At 47.8% G+C, this 11,188-nt stretch overlaps 1 protein-coding gene across 3 annotated transcripts in view; it reads left to right on the forward strand.

The window, feature by feature from the left end:
• Positions 1–7,852, forward strand: part of wwc3 (WWC family member 3) — a 39,155-nt gene extending 31,303 nt beyond the window's left edge. Inside the window, exons 13-23 of one of the 3 annotated variants that reach the window (XM_036545972.1) lie at positions 1,681–1,761; positions 1,859–1,945; positions 2,064–2,259; positions 2,643–2,810; positions 3,485–3,594; positions 4,686–4,821; positions 5,326–5,490; positions 5,721–5,813; positions 6,047–6,277; positions 7,128–7,255; positions 7,374–7,852. In XM_036545972.1, coding sequence (XP_036401865.1) covers positions 1,681–1,761; positions 1,859–1,945; positions 2,064–2,259; positions 2,643–2,810; positions 3,485–3,594; positions 4,686–4,821; positions 5,326–5,490; positions 5,721–5,813; positions 6,047–6,277; positions 7,128–7,255; positions 7,374–7,440 — 1,462 coding nt within the window. In that variant the 3' untranslated portion in view covers positions 7,441–7,852. Of the gene's footprint in view, positions 1–1,680; positions 1,762–1,858; positions 1,946–2,063; positions 2,260–2,642; positions 2,811–3,484; positions 3,595–4,685; positions 4,822–5,325; positions 5,491–5,720; positions 5,814–6,046; positions 7,256–7,373 lie in introns of those variants that run through there. The other 2 variants (XM_036545970.1, XM_036545971.1) reach the window with 2 other exon arrangements.
• Positions 7,853–11,188: the final 3,336 nt, after the last annotated feature.

The following is an 11,188-nucleotide window of genomic DNA, read 5'->3' on the forward strand; positions in this document are numbered from 1 at the left end:
TCTTTCATACATTCTGCGATTCCTGTCTAGCACTTCTAGGCATGTTTGGGAATTCTAGACTGTGTTCTATAAGCCTAGAACCCCAACCCTGACCCATTGGCCATGCTAGATGGCCTGTCTGTATGCCAGAGCTATCCATTAGAGTTAGTGGTGGGGGTATTACATAAACGTAATGTTTAAAAATGTTGTTATTGGTAGCTGGAGCCCAGAAATCGTTTTAATTATGATCTTTTAAATACTCCCCTGCTCCCTGCTTTCTCAGATTAAGGTGGACTCACTGGCTACACACTGGATGAGTGTGTATTTGTAAACCATATTTGCTAACATGTCCACAAGAGGGCCAGAGACACCAAGAAATCTAAATTTCAGCTTCGCTCATATAGCAGTGACAAAGCAACAGGATATGGAGGAAACTGATCCTCCTTTTTTAGTGAATGGATATGGTCATTATTTCATCATAAAATTTCCTAAACCTCCCCATTCCAGAGTGCTGATGGGTCTCATAGCCTTACCAGTAAATATTCAGTACATTTTGCAAGCTCCTCTCTACGTGGTGCGGTTAGACAGTAGTCTGAAAGAAACACGCGGAGGATTGAAGCTGTTCTGAGCTGGGTCATGGGCATCTCTTAGTTTATTTCTCTGGGATTTTCCAAATGCTTTTTCATGTTGCTCATATTAATGTGGTAGGCCAGTTCTTGATTGCATAGTTTCCAACCCACCTTTCTCTTACATTGAACTGTCCAGACTGCTTCTAGAACTACCCAGATCTGTTTATGCACAAACCACTGTACTGCTGAAAAGTGCCTGAGCACTGCTCCATTGTTTTGTCTATTATTTCTTTCAAGTGATTCTCAACATTTTCTGTCCTTGTTCTGTAACTGGCCAGCCTAACACATTATGTGGCTGCCCTCGATTGGAGCCTGTTAGATGCCACCATAATGGCGTCTGGAAATATCCAAAGTTGTGCTGTAAGTCTTACAGGACACATTGTCCACTGATGCGATTGTCAGTGAGTAGACACTGAGTAAAAAACAAGGCTCACTTGTCCTCCATTGCCAAGCATCATATCTGGTGTCATTAGTTGTTACAATCTCATGCTTTTCATCCTTTCCACTGAACAATGAGCTCAATTACCATGCACAGACTGCACATTGAATCACTTGCGATAAGTTTCTTCGCATGGTTTTTGTGTCTAGGAGGAGCTGGCAGAAAAATCTGCTTTTTATTTTTATTTATAGTTTTGTATTTCTGCGCTGGCTCTAAAGTGAAGCTCTTGCTGACAGAAAGCTTGTGTTGGATGGTAGACAGGAGGAGGGTGAGGATCTTATATCTCAGGTTCCGAGCTTATAGGAAATGGTTCAGAATGCTCAGTCCTGAATGTGAGTGCTTGTTGCATATCATGAATCTCAATTTACCGTATTGCAGTTACACTGTAGTTTCTTGAAGATTGACACCATCTAATGCCCAGAAAGATGAACTACAAGTCCTGACCTGGAGTGGATTGTTGGGGTTCTCTTGATATCATTCATGTGATCATTAAAAATGTGCAATGCACGTCATTTAAATAAGTGTTTCCAAATGTTCTTCTATTATTTATAGCCTCCCTTTCTGATGTAAATTTGAGAGCCTCTCTCCCTCAATCCTTCCCTCCCTCCCTCCCTCTCTCCCTCCTTCCTACAGCAGGGCGGAGGACATTGAGGAGGTCCAGTATCCCAGTGATGTAACTACAGCAGAGCCAGCTCTGATGCAGTTGGGGCTCCTGTAAGTCTTGTTCCTACTCCTGTGCATCACTCTCTCACACTCTATCCCCCTGTATGCACTGAGGCCATATGTGTCCTCTCCTGTCTGTCCGTTTCAGTCACGACGCCAGCAGCGAGTGTCTCCTGCTGCACCTGCTGCAGCTGAACAACTTCAACACGGCCGCCGTGAGAGACGGACACACAGTGTAAGCCCGAGTCCCCGCCCCCCTGCACCCCCAGCGTTTAACAGACCCCCCCATGGCCTCATTCAGGTGGAGAGCCCTCCTTGTTGAATGCCCGCCCTGCGCTTACCTTTGTGTGCAGGTACGTGAAGGTGCACCTGCTGCCGGTGGAGGCGGGCCGCCCCTGCGCCTGCTACTGCTGCAAGGCCCAGGAGCCGCAGGCCCAGATCACCTTCAACGAGGGCTTCCGCATCCCCCTCCCCTCCGCCGCACTGGGCCTGCGCATGCTGCAGCTGTCCGTCTGCGCAGCCGGGCCGCAGACGCAGGAGGAGCTGCTGGTGGGTGGAACCGTCTGCGCAGACCTCCTGAAAATGAGAACAGTCCCTGGCAGTGGATGCATGAGGGTTTCGCCCGTCTTAGCGAAGATGGACAACAAGTGGTTCTGATAAATGAATGGGCACAAGTCTGTGTGCCATGGTAATGTCACTAATGCTCCTGGAAATGCGAATCACAAAATGGGATTTACAGGAGTTATTGACTCACTGCTAGACTCTTCTGTTCATAAGAGCCGCTGTACACTTCCATTTCCTGTAGCATCTATCTACCTCAGGAGGTGAAAGCGTTAGTTCTGAAAATTCTGTGAAAGCTAATGTAATGGAAGCTCACTGTGTGTGTGTGTGTGTGTGTTTGTGTGTGTGTGTGTGTGTGTGTGTGTGTCTAGGGTGTGGCTCAGGTGGGGCTGGCTGAGTGTGAGGGCTGTACAGAAATGGCCTTCCAGTGGCACAGGGTCCAGATGCTGGGCGGGGCAGAGCTGCACAGGACTGATCCAGGCCGGCTCCAGGAGGGCAGCCTGCCCACACTACCCGACAGCGTAGAGGAAGACATCAAGGTACTGTGAGTACTGCGGAGCTGCCTGGAGGCGAGGCTCAGCTGCCTGGAGGCAGGGCTCAGAATTGCCGTGTGGCGGGTTTAGACATTTATTGTACCTTTTTGTGATGATCCATCTGCCTTTCCTATGACAGTCAATTATTACTTGAAACTCACTGGTATTTTGACATTTCATATATAGATCTGATCTGCTGATGGCATGAGCTGTTGAAATGAGCCCTTTGAGTATCAAAATGTTTACTACATGCGTCATGGTTTTGTTTTTTTGTGGAAATGAGTGATGCATACATGGTTGACTTTGGCTGTTGATTAAACCTTTTTTTGCTGTCAGTTTGATTTACTCGATCAGTCATGACTCAATGTGAGCAGTTATTGCATAAGCACTACCTCACCCTGTTTATCAGAGGTATGACTGGTCTCAGGGCAGTTTAACCTGTAAAATACCAAACCCTGCTTGTGCCGGTCGGTATGTCGAAGGCTGGACCGTTTTTAGTGTTGACGCTCAGCATAGAAACCCAAAGTACTGGTTTAACCTCTTGGGCGATCTTCACCAACCATGGCTCATTTCGCATAATTGCAGGCTGGAAGCAAGCTTCAGGCTGTTTGCTTGAAAGATCAGAGGTATGTGAACCGGAGACACCCTGGGTGTGTAACAGCCTCTCTCCCCCCCCCCAGCAGGACTCTGTTGCTCCTGCAGAGCTGGAGAGAGGAGTGCTGGAGCTCAGCGAGGAGGACCTGCAGGAGCTGGAGAGGAAGGAGGAGCAGGGCGAGGCGGTGTCAGAGAGGTACCACTTCCCCAGGCTCACCCCAACACTAAAACCACCTTTATTCATAATAGTTACATAGTTACTGTTCAGATGTTTTCCTCTTTTCTTTCTAATGTTAATTTCCTGTTATAAGCACCAGCAAAGGTGTGGTGATAGGTGTTTTAAGCTTTCAGCTCACAGTTTTTAGATTAGATTTAGATTAGATTCAACTTCATCGTCATTGTTCAGAGCACAGGTGCAGAGCCAATGAAATGCAGTTAGCATCTAACCAGAAGTGCAAAAAGCATATATAAATAGCAATCATAATAAATGGCAAATGGCATATAAAACTGTTCTATACAAACAGTGTGAGGTATAGGAAGTGAGGTAGGAGCAGTAAAATCTTAAGGGAGAAGTAAAATCTCCCTTTGGTTTGGGAAATGATGCAATTGGGACAGATAGGGACACAGTCTGCTTAGGATAGGGACACAGTCTGCTTAGGCATTAACGCTCGGACAACGACACGGTCGGCTTTGACAGTGACTTGGTCAGCTCGGACAGCGACGCGGTCGGCTCGGACAGTGATGCGGTCGGCTCGGACAGTGATGCGGTCGGCTCAGACAGAATCGCGGTCGGCTCGGACAGTGATGCGGTCGGCTCGGACAGTGATGCGGTCGGCTCAGACAGAGTCGCGGTCGGCTCAGACAGAATTGCGGTCGGCTCAGACAGAATCGCGGTCGGCTCAGACAGAGTCGCGGTTGGCTCAGACAGTGACGCGGTCGGCTCAGACAGTGGTGCAGTCAGCTCGGACAGCGGCTCGGACACTGATGCGGTCGGCTTGGACAGCGGCGTGGTCGGCTTGGACAGTGGCACGGTCAGCTCGGACAGTGACATTGTTGGCTCGGACAGTGGTGCGGTCGGCTCGGACAGTGACGCGGTCGGCTCGGGCAGTGACGCGGTCGGCTCGGACAGTGGCTCGGACAGTGGTCCGGTCGGCTCGGACAGTGGTCCGGTCGGCTCGGACAGTGGTCCGGTCGGCTCGGACAGTGACGCGGTCGGCTCGGACAGTGGTGCGGTCGGCTCGGACAGTGACACGGTCAGCTCGGACAGTGACGCGGTCTCTCCTGCAGGAGCTGGCAGGCGGAGTCGGTAGACAGCGGCTGCAGCAACAGCACCGCGTTTGTGACGCCGTGTCCCGAGGGGCTGTGCATGGAGGGCATCTGCACCACCACAGAGGGACGCTGCAGCAAACCCCCTGTCATCAAGGTAACGGGATCCCCGAGAGGTCCACATTGACAGGCCCTCAGGAACATTCCAGCGCTGAAAATTCACACCAGGCAGCCCTCCGTGTTCACAGCTTCCCTCTCTGTTTCAAGGCAACAGAAGCACCGCAACATCCAGCACTCTTACATTTGTTTTACACATTACCTGCATTTTACTGTTACTACATAAATATATGTATTAATCACTTGTTTGTTGTTCATTTGAAAATATATTTTTGTATTTAGGAATGAGTCCCTTTTGCGTTTAAGTCTTCATATTTGCTGATTTTCCCATTTGCTGGGGGAGCTGTCAATTGAGTTACCCACAAATGCAAGCTATAGTCCAGCTGTGTTTTCCTTAATGCCGCCTTACACACTTAAATCTGGAGTGTGTAAGGCGGCATTTTGTGGTGTAAACATGCATACAAGTTGGTTGTATGTCTGACAGAAGTGTAGAACTGGTGTGGCAGCACCTTGGTGCGTGAGTAACAGGGCTGTGTCTGGATAGGTGGACAAGGAGACCAACACGGAGGGGCCCTTCCTGGAGCCAATCACGGTGCGGCCGAAAGAGAGGGGCGGGCGCTGGGGACACGCCTCTCCCTTCGTCCGTAGCAGCACCATCGTGCGCTCCCAGACCTTCTCTCCTGGAGCACGGAGCCAGTATGTCTGCAGGGTCAGTACACACATGCCTGAAGTACCTACACACACCCTCAAACACATCAATATTATATGTACACACACCCTCGCACACAACTGGTATACACACCTTTACACACACCACTAATATATGTGAGCCAAGTCCTAAAAGCTTGATATTTCCAGGTTCAGTCAGTTCAAGTGTTCTCCATAAGACTGGATGAAATATGCATGATAAATAGTGCACTTTTTATTTTTGTCTTTCAGCTGTACCGCAGTGACAGCGATAGTTCAACATTACCAAAAAAGTCCCCTTTCATCAGGAACACGTTGGAAAGGCGTACTCTGCGATATAAACAGGTACCATGCACTGTGTGTGTTGATAAAAACCCTGGGGAGGAGAGAGAATCTTGGGTGCTCACACACATCAGTTCAGAAGAGCTTGATGTGTGCTTCTGTGTGGTTGTGATAACTTGTTGATATGGTCATATTTGTGTCTGCGTTTCTCATAGTGATGTGTGCGGTTGTAGTAATGTGTGTGGTTGTGATAATATGTCACTGTGTTAATGTGTGTTAATGTACGTGTTGGGCAGCAGTCCTGCAGGTCCTCTCTGGTGGAGCAGTCCACTCGCACATCCCTGGACCTGGAGCTGGATCTCCAGGCCTCCAGGACGCGGCAGCGGCAGCTGAACGAGGAGCTGAGCACCCTGCGGGAGCTCAAACTGCGGCTGGAGGATGCACAGGCCCGGGAGGCCACCGAGCTGCCGCTCTGGGCCCTGAGGGACGAGCGCTTCCGTAGCCTGCTGCGAGAGGCAGAGAGACAGGTACCAGCACGAGGAAACCCCTACACACAGCACAGAGACGCAGGTACCACCACAAGGAAACACCTACACACAGCACAGAGAGGCAGGTACCAGCACAAGGAAACCCCTAAACACAGCACAGAGAGGCAGGTACCAGCACGAGGAAACCCCTACACACAGCACAGAGAGACAGATACCAGCACAAGGAAACCCCTAAACACAGCACAGAGAGACAGGTACCAGCACGAGGAAACCCCTAAACACAGCACAGAGAGACAGGTACCAGCATGAGGAAACACGTACACACAGCGCAGAGAGACAGGTACCAGCACGAGGAAACACCTACACACAGCACAGAGAGACAGATACCAGCACGAGGAAACCCCTACACACAGCACAGAGAGACAGGTACCACCACAAGAAACCCCTACACACAGCACAGTGGGACAGGTACCACCACAAGGAAACCCCTACACATAGCACAGAGAGACAGGTACCACCACGAGGAAACCCCTACACACGGCACAGAGAGACAGGTACCAGCACGAGGAAACCCCTACACACGGCACAGAGAGACAGGTACCAGCACGAGGAAACCCCTACACGCAGCACAGAGAGACAGGTACCAGCACGAGGAAACCCCTACACGCAGCACAGAGAGACAGGTACCAGCATGAGGAAACACCTACACACAGCACAGAGAGACAGTTACCGGCACGAAGAAACCCCTACATACAGCACAGAGAGACAGATACCAGTACTGGAATGGCCATTAATGGACTGGTGTAGTGCTTATGTGGAAACCCTCCTGGCCCAGTGTAATGTGTAGTCCTCATGTTTGCTGTGCGATGTGCGCGGGGGGTGCGCGCAGGCCAGGCAGAGCACGCAGGAGCTGCGGCAGGAGGAGGCGGCAGAGAGGAGGCTGAGGAAGGCGTCCAAAGAGATCTTGCAGCTGCGGGGGCAGAGCCAGAAGGAGCCGCTCCCTGTGCAGACCTTCAGGTGAGGCGCTAGGACAGCCCAGCCCCCCCCCATCTGTCTGTCCATCTGTCTGTCCATCCGTACACACCCTCTACACAAGCCCCAAGGCTGACAGTCCCTTTCTCACCTCCTACCGTAGAGAGAAGATGGCGTTTTTTACAAGACCAAGATTCAACATACCTCCTCTACCAGCTGACGATGTATGAGAGCCCGGCGGCGATCATGTGATCAGATATGAAGTATTTGTCTGTCTTGTGTGTTCAACTTCATGAAGTAACTGTTACAGACTAGTTTTTTGTCACTTCGTCAAAATAAATAAAGCTATTGATATGCAAGGTTGGCCAAGAAAGTAGAGTGTAAAATAAGTGCGTGTGCGTTTGTGTGAGTGTGTGTGCGTGCATGTGTGTGCATATCTGTAACAGGATACGCACACACATGTAAAAATACATATTATGTAACTATTGACAACAATGGGTAGTTTTTCCTTGTTTAGAAAAAAATGCTATTTTACAAGAAAACAAAGTATCTTAGACGTGTACAATATATTTCTGATGTTTGTATGCATACAAAAGGCTGGATGGCGGGAACAAAGTCAGTTTAGACAAATTCACTGTAACTTATTTTATAGGACTATTCCTTGAAGGAAATCAACTTACTGCTTTAAGGCATATTTTGTAAGGTTATAACAAATAGCACTTCAGTGTTTTGACATACAGTGGAATGGAACATTTGGCTGATTTTGTTCCTGTTACCTGATTCTGAAAAGTTATTGACATCAAATTTGTCACTTTTTTATCCTTTTATTATGTGTTGTTCTTCTTTGTTATTAATATTAATTATTACTTGTACTTTACAATATAAATATATAAAACATCGTATTCAGAACTTGTATTATATGTCTGTAATACAGTAACATCTTCAATGTTGTCACTGTTGTGAAGATCAACCATTAAACATTCTAATTAGATCTGTGTCATATGGTTGGTTCTCTCTCCTTTGCTTTGAACTGAACTTTCAGAGGTGTTTTGGCACAGGCTAAAAAAAAAAAAAAAAACACTTCATCAACAGAAGACAAAAACATGCAAATTCATAAATGTACATGGCTTTGACCCAACAACAGAAGAATCAGTAGGTGATGGGTGTTGCTCACACTGACTGATGTCTTGAATGAGAAGGTCTAATTCTGATAAAGTAACTATAGTGTGTGGAAAAAGGTGGAACTATGCTCCAGTACAAGCTCTGAGAGGTTGTGAATGGGTGTGGGAAAAAGCCAACAAACATTCTTCCCCACTGCAAAACCGTTTGTGGTGTTATTCTAAGGGCCGTAAATTATTTTCCTAGAAGTAACCTTTGAAAGATGCACATAACTAATGGTGAATGTTTGTGAAGCAGATAAGGTGTTGATGTGATGGGTTCCCAGGTTGCACACCTGCCATGGTGCTCTTTGCAAGCTGGGTGCTGCAGCCTGGGTTTGCCAACTCACCGAGTCAATCCGCTACTGGTGCCTGCATGCCCACACCGGCCTAGCAGATTGCCTCCCGGGCAGCAGCATAGCATCAAGGGAAGAAGCAGGGCTCATAACCGAAAGGTTGCTGGGTCAATTCCCCACTGGGGCACTGGGAGAATAAAGCCCTGACTGCAATTGTAAAAGACTCCAAAAATTACTTGTTTACTCTGTTATCCCTTGGCTTTAAAGTTTGTGATATTTAGGTCTTGTGCAATTTGTGCTTTGCTCTGTGAAAGTGGATTATATGAGCCGGGGCAGTGGGCAACACAAGTTTACCTTCTGAGAAGTGAAGTGTTGAACCACCACAACGAATCCCTGTGCATCATACACCTCACATGTAACCACTTAGCGTCTCTTGTTCCATGACGCCTGATTCGGGTATTGAGATGCCAGACCCCCAGCAAAGTGTTCTCACTAGCAACTGTCACCTCGCCCTTGTCAGAGGAAGTGAAAACTCAGATCTTCTGACACAGAGCATTGTGGCGTGTCAGGCACCTACTTGAAGGGACACTTTGAGAGGTTGTGATGATCCCACGCAAGAAGAAAACAGATTTGAGACGCGATGCCCGGTACTGTCTCCTCGGACACCTTCCCGAGGCCACACATAACGCCACAGGTGACGGTCAACGTGGACACCTACCTTCCTCTTCGACCCTCTTGCCACTCATGTTTTATTTTCTGGGAAGGGGGGGGCTCATTTTTCTTTCATTACATGGGAGGGTGCCTGGAGGCAAACAACCCAACGATGAATCAGAAGCCCCCCAAAGAAAGCCCAGAGTGCACTGTGTTCTGTTATTAGTAAACTAAGCACCTCCTGTTCCTGCTGCTGTATCTAAAAAAAAAAACCGCAAGCTAAGCTTTGGAGATTTACCCTCTTAACTCCCCTCTGCCCAAACCTATCCATTCATGTTGCCGACAGTGCCGATGTGAATTGACCTTGTGAAACATTCGCATTAATATAGGGGTAAACATGAAAGGGCTAATGGAAAGAAGAGAGCATTAATTTGGTTTGGGAAGTCTTGATATATTTATGTGATGTTGTGACATTGTCCCCATGGAGTGTTCTCAGTGTGCGTGCATAGGCAAAATTATACAGTCCTATAGCGAACTAAAAAATACCTCAAAGTACTGTGTTCCCTATCCAGGTGTCCCATTACCTACATAAAGCCTGAGGTTGAAAAGCCCTTTGTTTTTTTTTCACACCAGTTTTACGTGCATGTTTATTCACATTAGGAGCACAGCATGCTGTCACTTCTGAAATGCTCACATCAGGGCACATAACCTTGGCACCTTGGCTGGGTACGGCTGTAAACATGCCATGGCGTGGCCCATAAATAATCCTTGTTGAAGCCGTGACTCCTCCCTCCTCTGCTAACATATCATCTCGAACCCTCAACAGAGCCGTCTCTTCTCACTGCTTCACCCCAGGCTTTCGCTCTCCTGCGGTTCTAGGTAATGAGGTTGCTGGAGTCAGTGCAATCCAAACATGCAGACAGGCGCAAACCAATACACTGACCAATCGCGTGCATATACCACAGATCTTTAAACAGAAGAAGTCACAGTGGTTGTTGCTTTTCGGGCAAAAGGGTAACTTGATTCGTGACATAACTGGCGCTGATAAGATGAACGTAATAAGAGAATGACAGCTAAGACTTATGAAGTCTTAAGCAAACTGAGCCCACTGTGTCAGGGGGACTCATTCTTTCGACAGCACAAGAAGACTGTATGATTCCTCCCATGCACTATAGCTGCTGTGTCCTCCAGTGCTGACTTTAATTCAGACTCCTTCAGTTTTCGGAGGATGCTGTAACTCAACTCCGTTTGACAGCAGCGTAATAAAACAAAAGGGTGTGGTCACCCCTGGTGATGTTTCTCTTGAAAGGACGTGATCTCCTCTGATCTCCTGTTTAGTGATTTGTTTATACACCTCAGTGGGAAAGACATCACCTTTATAACATTGCTGTGTTAAAGTGGGACATTTATGCAGCTTAATTACTGCTGGGTTTTCATGTTTTGTAGGAAGAGAGGTTTGAAGATGCTGTCAGCTGTCATGCCTTGGATTATAGTTGTAGGAGCCCCGGAGCACGTTCTGTAATGTTCTCTAATCATAATTACCACTCAGCACAACTCACCCCACATTCCTCCTGGCCAAGCACTAGCAGCTGAACACATGCAAACACTTTTCCCAGGTTGTAAAATAGGAGTCATTTTCTACTGACGTTGTTAAATTATGTTCCCTGCGTGGATCATCGATCATGAGGTCAAAATAGTGAAAGTAGTTCTGCTTCAGTTTCAGTTCTGAATCAGATCCTTATTCTTTAGCTGATCCGTTAGGATTTCTGTGTAGACAAAATAGACCAATGGAGATTTAGAATATCAGGGTTAGACATTTCACTCAATGGGGTGTAATTAATCATAATCAAGTCACAATGTGTACCTTGAACAAT

Source organism: Megalops cyprinoides, chromosome 14 (assembly GCF_013368585.1).
Source record: "Megalops cyprinoides isolate fMegCyp1 chromosome 14, fMegCyp1.pri, whole genome shotgun sequence".
NCBI classification, from domain to species: Eukaryota; Metazoa; Chordata; class Actinopteri; order Elopiformes; family Megalopidae; genus Megalops; species Megalops cyprinoides.